This window comes from Marmota marmota, unplaced genomic scaffold (assembly GCF_001458135.2).
Source record: "Marmota marmota marmota unplaced genomic scaffold, marMar, whole genome shotgun sequence".
Classification (NCBI taxonomy): Eukaryota; Metazoa; Chordata; class Mammalia; order Rodentia; family Sciuridae; genus Marmota; species Marmota marmota.
Window position 1 is genome coordinate 13,022,127 of NW_025999880.1, and position 11,132 is coordinate 13,033,258.

Here is an 11,132-nt window from a genome sequence, read left to right on the forward strand (position 1 = left end):
TCTCTCTCTCTCTCTCCCTCTCTCTCTCTCTCTCTCTCTCTCTCTCTCTCCAGCTCTTTAATTTGTGCTCGTTCTCTCTTTTTTTGTTTTCTGACTCCCAAGAGCCCCCAAAGGAAGGAGAAATGAAATCCTTCCTCCCCACAGTTGGGGGCCTAGGAGGTGCTATTTGGGCGGAAGGGAAACCGAAAGCGCGCAGGGTCTTTCACACTGGCCGAAAGGCAGAGGCTGTAACATCCCGGAGCTGCCAGTAGAGTCCGCCTTAGACCAAGTTCACAGCCAGGCTGGGACCTAGGAGCTGCCAGCGAGCGGCCGTGCAAGGTGGCCCCAGGCCTCGCCGGGCTTGGTATTATTGGGACACAGGTCTCGCATCAGTCCTAAAAGCATAGTGGTCCTCTCCGCTCCCAAGGAAACCCTGCCCCAGACTCCTTTCATTCTTCACCCCAGAAATACCCTTATCCGGGTCAGCCCACCCATTCTGCGGCTCCTCATAGACACCTCGCCTAGCAACCTTGGTCCCACTCTGGGGGACAAGAATGAAGAAGGGTGAATGGTCAAAGTTCTTCCAGGAGTCCTAACTGAAATGACCAGTGAGACTGCAGGCAGCAGGATCGGCGTTTTTTTCCCCCAAGTAATTATTTAATAATCAAAGACTCCTATTCCCCAGGTCTTAGTAAGGCCCTTAAGCGGTGACCGCGGGTGGCGGGGGTGAGGGTGGGGGCAAGGTGGCGAAATGGGAGGAGCAAGGAAAGCGTTTTTTTGCGCCTGGGTTTCTGCAGTCTGCATAGCAGAACGAGACTCTGGGCTGTGAGGCCAGTGTTATTGCCCGAGGGGTCGCAAAGTTGGAGGGTCAAAAGTTTACAGCATGCGTGAGCCAGGAGGCTGAGGCGTCTAGCGGTGGGGGCGGGGTGGGAAAGGGGGGAGGGGGCGGTGTGTGTGAAGAGAAAAGAGGGAGCAAGTGATGCTGGAGGTAAGGAAGGCAGGCGTATGGGTTGTGAGAACTGGGGGCGGGAGCAGACATGGGCAGAAGAGAGGCAGGTATCTAGGGAAGGAGAAACTGAGAAGGAAAAAAAAAACCCTTCAGTTAAAAACTTCAAGGGTGGTGGTGGGGGCTGCACAAAAGAGAGCGTCTAGGGGCGTGGCGAATCCTCTGTGCAGTTTTCTCTCCCAAAGATAACCTTTGAGTCACCATATAAAATGTAATTAAAACTTACCCAGCCGCATACATTTTAAAAATCCAATTACCCACACGTCCTTGCAGGACGTTCAGCAGGGCCAAAGAAAGCTTCGAAGGTGATTCTCACTAAATCGACCCCACCCCACTTGCCCTAAATGGGCCAAATTGCTGGCTCTTCCACCCCACCTCCCATCTCTTGGCTTGTTTTAAAGAACTACCAAACCCCCAGGCTGAGTCCAGGCAGCTGGAGTTCAAGACCACGGACAAGCACTAGAGGCTTTCTAAACTACAATTCCTGGGCTTAAGAACTAGAATATTGAAAGGTGGTTAGTTTGTTAGTTCTTTCACTCTCCCAAATCTCCTTTGGATGTTCATTCTGGCTCCCTCTCTTCCTATTAGGAGGAGGGAGGTGAAATGCAAAGGAAAAATACTGAATGGCCTCACAGAGATCTTTTTTAACTGGAGTTGAGACAGGTGACCTGAAATGAACCTTGAATTCATGCATTAAGCTTAGCTCATAAGTAAAATGCTTAGAGAGACTGTAATTATAACACCAGGGCATATGCTTATTTTCGGTCTTTAAATGACTGTTGTATTATGAGATGTCATCATAGTCTCTTCCAAGCATTTAATATAAGAGATGCACTGCCCTTCCAGAATGTAGATAACCTGAGAGTTTTTGTAAAGATGCCCTTTGAAATATGACCAATGGAGGAAAAAGTTTACTATCAAAATTTAAATTGATTTGACCCCATTGTTTTTAAACTAAACCAGCTGGTGTAGGTCCCTATTGATACTTAGTTCTCAAACAAGTTTCTCTGGAATGACAGGCCAGGGAGGAATTCCTGGGTCCTGAGGAGGAAGAAGTCAAAGCCTGAACTGAAGAATCCATCTCTTTCTTTTCCCCGTCAATCTCTTTTGCCTCCAAGATAGAATGCTAATGAACTTAGGGATCTCTGGAATAGACTCCAATAAGATAAGGTCCTGTGCTGGAGGGCCCTCAGGATGAGGAAGGAGTGACCTCTATCATTTCAGACCAAGCTGGGCACCTTGGGAAGCAACTTTCCTTTCTTCCGTCTGTACTAGGGGAATACTACCTTTTCAGACTCTCCCTAGGCCTGAACCCTAAACTGGGTGGAAGAGGAGTCACCTGACCTACCTGGAGAAAGTAAAAAATGTGTTGTAGGCATTCCACCAGATCTTAACTATGGAGAAACAAATCCCGAAAATTTCTGGCTATTTAAAAACCTTGCTGATTTGCTCCTGAACCTCCTTGTGGTGATGGTGGGGGTAGGCAAAGGAGTTGCTTATAGATGGAGAAATGTTTCATTCAAAAAATATTTTGGGGTGGAAAGATGTTGTTTTGTTCTTAAAGAACAACTTAAGCCTCTGACAGCCAAATCCCCAAGTCTGGGCTTTGACTAGCGTAGTCCAGTCCCTATCTCTGAGTTCTTTCTGTCTTTTTTTTTTTTTTTTTTTCAAATGTGTTGGGCTGTGGACCAAACTCTCCACTGCAAGAGGTGGAAGAGTCATTTCTGGGGACATAAGCTTCCAAAGTTTTTACAATAATTGGTGTATCTTTGGCACATGGGAGAGTAAATGAAGCCAATGGAGTGTATAATGGGGTGGGGATACAGGCTCTGCCAGTGCATGCATTTATGGGAAAGGCTGAGGGAAAGGGGCCTTTCTAGCTCAGGCCTGCTTTGGGGTCCAGATACCCAATGCTGAACTTTCAGTTCTCTCCATACCAATCTTGTACTCAGACCTCAAAAGGAATCCCCACGGAATCTCATTCGTTCACTGTTTGCCCAGGGAATCAGATCTGACAAAAATATAGGAATGATGGAAAATCAAAGCAGGGGCGGGCCCGCCTGAATCCTACCCGAATGGGACTTTTTTGGGGGTGGGGGTTGGGTGAGGGGAAGAGGAGGTTCTGGCGAAAAGTCGAGCTGGAGAGGATGAGCTGAATCAAATTCCTGCTCTGTCATTTTTCTCCCAAGTAATGACCTGAGCAAAATACAATATGACCGAGCGAACTGCGGAGCATATTATAGTAACTGCCTGCTCGTTGGGGAGGCCCGTAGAGGGGTGAACCGCAGGTCACGGCGTCTAAAAATTATTAAAATGTTCGAGAGCCTCATGACGCGCCTCACTGTTTAACAAAGACTGCCAAAGTATGAGATTAATACGAAAACTTGAGCTTCAAAACAAAAACACACCAAAAAAAAAAAAAAAAAAAAAAGTCTTGTTCCGGCCTCGGAGGGGGCTGGTGGCTCCTCTGCCCGCAGCCGAGGTTCGGTTTTCCGGACACACAATAGTGGACCAGAGAGAGCTCAGCTATTGCTCAGCGGATCTACGGGTCCGTCGGGAGGGCGCGGGGAGCGGCCTGGTGAGTACTCTTGCCGGCTCACCCTCTGGGCCTTCCTCTCCTCTGCGTGGACGCTGGTGCAGACTGCCTGGGGACTCGCTTCTGCTTGGCCCTTCGGTTTCCCTCCTTCCTGCGTCCCTTTCTCCGTGTCAACAAAAGGTAGACGATTCCTCACCGCCTGGGCACTCCTGACACGGCGGAGGGGGGCTGGGCAGCGAGAGGTCACGCTAGCAACCTGTGGCTGCCAGGAGAAGGCGACGGGGAAGCCTCCAAACGACCGCGGAGCGCAGGAGAGGTTGCTCTGAACGCGCGCGAGTCCCTTGCTGTTCTTATTTCTACTATGCACATTGCTGTTGGTATTCTTCCGGGTGAAGGGGAGAAAGGCAGTCTCCAGCTGTGGTGAAACCCATTCTGGGATTCGCCGATAAACCCTGTCCTCCACCCCTGGTGGCTGCACCCGGCTGGAGTGATGGTGGGGGCGGGGAGGGGTGTGTATGCGATGCCTTGTTGGGATGCGCAGGTGGCGGCTCCCAGAGCGCAGGGAAGAAAATCTCTGAACTCTGGCCCCAAGACCAACCATACCCAACCCCGAGGTGACTCTGCCTCCCATCCCACTCTCTTGAGGTGCTGTGGGCACCTGGGCCTCATTCCTTGTGAAGTATAGAGAAGCAGAGAGGCCCGGCGGCCAGCCAACGGGTTTCGAGAAAACTTTCAAAACGCTAACGGGTTTTAAGAGATCCGGCGAGAAAAGGACAGGAGGTACGGGACGGGAGAGGGTCCTGGCAGGTTGGAATGGGTCGTGGAACCCTTAAGTGGCATTTGAGATTATTTAAAAAGGTCCTTGTTTGATGGTAAAGAGCTGGTGGGGATCCTACCAGGGGCTCTCTGTGGGCCCAGGGCAAGTCTCCAGCCTAGATGGGGTCTGAAATTACCCGTTGGGCCTTCTCATGGCAAAAAATAGCAAGTACAATGTAATTGTTTTGCTTCAATTATGTATGGGCCTGGTCTGGCCAGGAGAATGTTGGTGTTAGCAATTAAAAACCAAGGCCAACTGTGTCAAAGACTAGATTTGGGATAAAAAAAAAAGTGAGGGTCTTTAGACCTAGTTGTCTGAAGTTGAGAGTTCCATTTCCATCTACCTGCTAGGATCCCAGGACTGGGGGTGGGCAGACACCTCTGGAGTGTGGTGGTTAGAGAATTGATTTGTTGGTAATGAAATTCATAGCGTTAGACTTGTTCAGGAGGGCTACAAGTATCTTTCAAAGCTAGGGAGATAGGTAGGATTCTGAAGGGAGGAGGCTTCTTCTGGCCACACCATCCCTCACCTGGCCACAGCTTTCACAGTCAAAGCCCGGTTCCTCCCAGCACAATCTCCAGTCTCCCAGTTTAGTAAATTTAGCAATTATTAGAAGCCTCAGGAAGTTGGTTCAGAAATCCCAGATCCACATTTTGGCCTCACAGCCAGTTATCCAAGCAGGTGGCTGGGCAAGTAAGTACATTGGCTTAGACATAGGAAATCCACCTGGGGCTAGGGAGTTAGGGACTGGGGTTCTTCTCCATATCTCTAGGGGATTATCCTCTTTTTCTGGCCCACAGGAGGTTTGTGGGGACTAGGAGGAGCAGGCACATCATCTGGCTGCATCTTTTATGGTTCCTCATTGCCCTTCATTCGGAAATGAAACGCCTTTGATCTTTTTCTCAGGTTGTAAACAGAATTGCCCATCATTAAATATCCAGGACCCCATCTGCTTGGTCTCCCAGCATTTTTCTTTACAGCTGTTTCCCTCTCTTTACCATTGAATTTTTCCAAAAGGACTTTTATTACACCCTCTTCACACCCAGCCGCCTCTCCCTCCTCCCTTTACTGAGAGGCGCTTTGGAAAATATCTAGATATTCGTTTGATCACATCCTAAAGACCGTGAGGGGCACTGGAGGAGCCGATTGGGGTTTTGTTTTTTCCTTTAAAAAATAAAAGTCCTAGGGGGAGGGGCGGAGAGGGGCGCGAGTGCACCCAGAAGGGCCTGATTCCGACTTCAGGCAGCCTCAGGATGACCCTTTCTCCTTTTGTGCTTAGCTAATGTTTACATCTCATAATTCATGCGCCGCCACTGAGAGTTGCGAGTCGACCGCGAGGTTCGCGTCCCCTGGCTGACCGGCTGCTTCTATTTCTCTCTAATATGAGGAGAGTTGAAAACCTTGTAATCCCAAGAATGGTACTGCAATGCCTTTTTCTGCTCCCAGAGCTCAAAACTAGAACAAAACGAAATAAAATGAAAGCACTCAAACCACACCTCAAATGAAGAACGTGCGGAAAGTAGGAGAACCGGAAAATTTCTGGGCCAAGAAGATCTGTCTGTCTTCTGTATATACCCTGTAGATCCGAATTTGTGTAAGGAATTTTGTGGTCACAAATTCGTATCTAGGGGAATATGTAGTTGACATAAACACTCCGCTCATTTTTTCCAGAAGAAAAAAAATAAACATTTTTCTAAATGAGGACAATCCACTGACTGACCATAAGAAGACGCCTTCCTTTTTGTTTCTTCGTCTTTCTTTCCCCTCCACCACTGGTTATAAATAGAGGAATCTTCTACCTGAACATCATGCCTGACCTTGGGAGCTGTGGTCCTTTTCCACTAGTCTAAAGAAGTTAATGAATGTTGGCGATGTTTTAAAATTTATCCTCTGGTGTCAAGCCCACCCATTTTCCATTCTAGGCTCAGAGAAGCTTTATTGGAAATTCTAAAAAAAAAAAAAAATGACTCTTGCATACAATGCCAAGGCAAAGGAAATTCGCTTTTCAAATGGATGCTGAGGTTGCCTTTCCGTTAGGGTTCAGAACAAGATGCCCTGGAAATATGCGATTACTAAGGGTGGTGTTGTGTGTATGTGTGTGTGTGTGTAGGGGGGCGGGTGTTATCCAACCGCTTGGGTTTCTATCCCCAGTACTACAAGGGTGTGAGATTTCTATTTGCCGCGGAGGCTGCGGCATTAGCGGCAATTAGAACGTCTCTGGCGCCACGGTTTGTATTGCTCGGTTGATTCTGGAATTGGCAAATTGCTATTCAATTTGCTTTCCAAAGTTGCAGATTTTTTACTCCAGCGTTCATCTTTAGTGTAGGAAACCAAGTCGTTTTTCTGAGGTTGGGCCCTGTGAGGCAAAAGGAGTAGATAGGAGAATGGGGACAGACGGACTGACACCGCCAGGCTAATAGCGCAGCTAAATGCGATTTGGAAGGCGAGGTCTCCCCGAATTAGTGCATGAATTTCCTATCGATCCGCCCTAGGTTCCATTCATCTCTGACAAGTCACTCTGTGCACCCGCCCTCCAACTCCCCACGCCTCCTCTCTCACCCCATACCCCTCCCCATCTGGCAGAAGAGAAATGCCCCAAGCTCAGTGCCTCTCGCCCCCAGTGGGTTCCCCTTTGGAGGCGGAGCCCCCAGTCCGCCCGCTACTCCATTCCCACACAGATGCAGGGTGCAGGGGGTCGTCCTGGGGAGGAGATGGGGCCCTATGGAAAGCAGAGAATGCTGGACAGAGGTGAGGAAGAATAGGAGGGGCGACATCAGGAACCCCAACTTCTGAGGGGATCCAGGGATTGTTCTCTGTCCAGTGCAACAACAGGCCTTCCAGTCGCAACCTGCTAGCTCTCGCGCGCGCTCTCTCCTTGGCTCTCAGTCTCTCTGATGTCGGAGAGAGCAAGGAGAGGAGGGGGTCGCCCCACAGGAGCCCTATGTAAATCCTAGTGTTGGGTGGGTGGGTGGGGAGGGGAAAGAGAAGAAGGGGAAATAAACCTCTTTGGCTGGAGTAGGGTCCGGGTGAGCAGATTTCCTTATCCGGGAATCGCAGGCGGGGTGGCCATTGGCTCGGAGGATCACGTGGGCCCCTAACTTTGTTCACTTGACAGTAAGTAGGAGGGCTTTCGGAAACAGGAAAACGAGTCAGGGGTCGGAATAAATTTTAGTATATTTTGTGGGCAATTCCCAGAAATTAATGGCTATGAGTTCTTTTTTGATCAACTCAAACTATGTCGACCCCAAGTTCCCTCCGTGCGAGGAATATTCACAGAGCGATTACCTACCCAGCGACCACTCGCCGGGGTACTACGCCGGCGGCCAGAGGCGAGAGAGCAGCTTCCAACCGGAGGCGGGCTTCGGGCGGCGCGCGGCGTGCACCGTGCAGCGCTACGCGGCCTGCCGGGACCCCGGGCCCCCGCCGCCTCCGCCACCGCCACCACCCCCGCCGCCCCCGCCACCACCGGGGCTGTCCCCTCGGGCTCCTGTGCAGCCACCCGCCGGGGCCCTCCTCCCAGAGCCTGGCCAACGCTGTGAGGCGGTCAGCAACAGCCCCCCGCCGCCTCCCTGCGCCCAGAACCCCCTGCATCCCAGCCCGTCCCACTCCGCGTGCAAAGAGCCCGTCGTCTACCCCTGGATGCGCAAAGTTCACGTGAGCACGGGTGAGTGCGTGGGCACCCCTTCCCCTCCCACCCCTGGCGCTTTACACCAAGGGACCTCGGAGGCATGGGGGGAGGGAGCTGGGGGAAGCCAATTGTCCCCGCTATAAACTCGCCATTGCCAGAGATTTACGGTCGCCTGTTTTCAGAGCCACATAATTACATCCCCCATAAATTTTTATGGCCTGGTGGGCCTTGCGCCTTTGAAGTCGGTTCCCCATCCTCTTCCCCATTCTCACCAGCGACTTTTTCGCCAGGGAGATGCATTCTCAGTGAAGTTGGAATTGGGGAGGGGTGTGGGATGTGGGGGAGGAGAAGGAGGAGGAGGTAGTAATCCGTATTTAAGCCGAGTTGAGTCAACTCCCAGTATTTATTTTTTCCTTTATTCCAGTCGGCCTCCTTGGCTGGAGAAGTAGGGAAAAGTTTTTACTGGGGGCAGGCACTGCTTGGAATCTGAGCAGCAAGGGTGGGAACTAAACAGAGGAAAGGTTTAGGGCAACTCCCCTCCCTCTTTTACCCCTTATTCTCCTACCCGGGGGCCCCAGGCCTAGGGGGAGAGAGGAGCGACTAAAACCTTACAAAGATTCCTCATTGCCCCCCACTAGATACCCAAACAACAACAACCAGGACAGCACAACCTTCCACATTTTAAGATCTTTCTCTTCCTGAGCTCCACTTCTTCCCTTTGGGGCTTTTCCCCTCTAGGAGGTAGAGGAGGTGTCTGGGAAGGAGGGAGGGAAGGAGACACTGTAAGTAGGAAGAAAGGGCTCTCCCTCCTCCCTTTTCGGGGGCAATAAAACTTTCTCTTTTTCCCTCTCTCTGTGTGTGTCCAGTAAACCCCAATTATGCCGGTGGGGAGCCCAAACGCTCTCGGACCGCCTACACTCGCCAGCAGGTCTTGGAGTTAGAGAAAGAATTTCACTACAACCGCTACCTGACTAGGCGCCGGAGGGTGGAGATCGCCCACGCTCTCTGCCTGTCAGAACGCCAGATCAAGATCTGGTTCCAGAACCGGCGCATGAAGTGGAAAAAAGACCACAAGTTGCCCAATACCAAGATCCGCTCGGGTAGCACCGCAGCAGCAGCAGCAGCAGCCGGAGGGCCCCTTGGCCGACCCAACGGAGGCCCCCCTGCGCTCTAGTGCCTCCCTCAACTGGAGCTGCGAACTTGGGGTGGGGGTCGAGGGTGGGCAGAGAGTGCAAGGGAGGGGAGGCTGGGGGGTGCGTGAGGACCCCCCTCCCTTGGGCCTGGGCCTGGAAAATCCCACCTGCCCTCCCCCCACTTTAGCTATATGTGAATAAAAGCAAAGAAGGAGGGGTAGGGGAGCTTTATTTATAAATATGACAATAGGGAGCCCGGTGAGAGCCCCCCCCCCAGAAGCAAGGTTCAAGTCTCTTGCTTTATTCCTTAAAAAAAAAAGAAAGAAAGAAAAAGAAAAGAGAAAGAAGAAGTAAGAAAAGAAAACGACAGAAAGAGAAATAGGAGGAGGCTGAAGCTCCTCATTTCAGCTTTGGCGAAGATGGATCCACGTTTCATCTTTAATCACGCCAGGCCCAGGCCCATCTGTCTTGTTTACTCTGCCGAGGAGAGGACGGGCCTCGGTGGCGACCATTACCTCGACACTCGGCTAACAAATGAGGCCCGGCTCGGCTGCCGCCGCCTCTGCTGCTGCCGCTGCTGGAAGACAGCCTGGATTTTATTTCTTTGTCCCCCACTCCTGACACCCAGCGAAAGCACCCTGTGACTGCCAGATAGCACAGTGTTTTGGCTACGGTAACAAACACATACACAACCTCCCTCTCTCTCAGTGCCGGTTCTGGGGGACAATGACTGCTCATCCCCTTCCACCATGGGATGAAGGGAACAGAAGGAAAGGGACACGTGGGGGAGGGACCTGCCTTGACAACACAGGAGCGGGCAGGGAAATTGAGTCCAAGGGGGAAGAAAAAAGAGTGACCCGGACACCTGGGAGGGCCTTCCACTAGAAGACCCTGCCATGCCTGGCAGGGTGAGGGGCCAGTTGAGTTCTGGGAGCTGGGCAGGACTCTCTGGCCAATCCTGAGTTGTACAGCAGAGGCCCTCTCTTAGACTGAAAATGAATGTGAAACTAGGAAATAAAATGTTGTGGCCCTCCCACTCTGAAAGGATGATGTTGCAGAGCCCTCTTCCATAGTTTATCATTGTTGCATTGTTTATTATTATTATTATTATTATTATTATTATTATTATTATTATTTTATATCATGTGTGTCCTTCTCTCCTGTTCTCTTTCTGACATTCCAAACCAGGCACCTTCCTACCTTTGGGGCTGTCTGAGTCTAGAACCCTTCGTTGGCGTGAAAATTTGTGTCCTGTACAGAGTGACAATAGAAATAAATGTTCGGTTTCTTGTGACCATCACATCGTGTTTTTGTTGGAACCTCAATGTAAAGATATGGACAAATGCCACCCAGTGTATATGTTAAGCACCCTCGTGGGTTTGGCCTCCTGTTGTATGTGGTTGAAATCTTTTTTCCAAGGAGTCCAATGGGAATTTTTGTCTCAGAGGATCCCAAATTGCAGTAGTTGGTTTGTTACCCTTTTGAGGTGGGTGTGTTTTGTTTGGGGCTTTTAATGTTTTTTCCTCCAGTCCAAAAATGGATCGGAAGGACTGAGAGGGCTGATTCCAGTCCCTAATGGGGGAAAATGTTTCATTGTAGGACACAAGAGGCTTAAGTATGGCAAAGCCTTTCATATCATGATTTATTTGTCATAAGCAAATAAAATGCGGTTAAGCTGTCTCCTTCTAGACAGACAGCTCTTTGGTTATTAAAGTTCCGAGAGAGAGGATTCCAAGAGGCCGGCCTCTTTCCCCCACATAAGAAGGTATCACTTTCCTCTGAGGTGTTTAAGGCTTTAATGAGTCTAATTTTTTGCACAGATGTTTCTGGGTGTTTGCAGGTTTTCAGAGTATTTTTATATTACAAAGGAGCTAGCTGGTGCCATAGCTCAAACTCTGACAAGCAAATAGATAATCAAGAAGACAAATGGCCTCTTTTGTGAAGCCCTGCTCCTGTATTAATTTTCATTTTCTTTCTCATAGAAAGTATCGAAAGTATGACTGGGGACCAAATAGCTTTCCGTCTCTTAGGTC

General features: G+C 50.3%; 2 protein-coding genes across 6 annotated transcripts in view; both read left to right on the forward strand.

Annotated features, from left to right (window-relative positions):
* Hoxb3 (homeobox B3) overlaps positions 1-11,132 on the forward strand; it is a 55,762-nt gene that overhangs the window by 18,629 nt on the left and 26,001 nt on the right. Inside the window, exon 1 of one of the 5 annotated variants that reach the window (XM_048789643.1) lies at positions 3,102-3,563. The exons of the other annotated variants lie outside the window; for them this stretch is intronic. The gene's annotated coding sequence lies outside the window, so the exon portion shown is untranslated. Of the gene's footprint in view, positions 1-3,101; positions 3,564-11,132 lie in introns of those variants that run through there. 5 annotated transcript variants of the gene reach the window in all.
* Hoxb4 (homeobox B4) lies at positions 7,330-10,399 on the forward strand. The gene is made up of 2 exons (XM_015495531.2): positions 7,330-8,002; positions 8,833-10,399. The coding sequence occupies exons 1-2, from the start codon at positions 7,540-7,542 to the stop codon at positions 9,138-9,140; spliced, it is 771 nt and encodes a 256-aa protein (XP_015351017.1). The 5' UTR covers positions 7,330-7,539; the 3' UTR covers positions 9,141-10,399.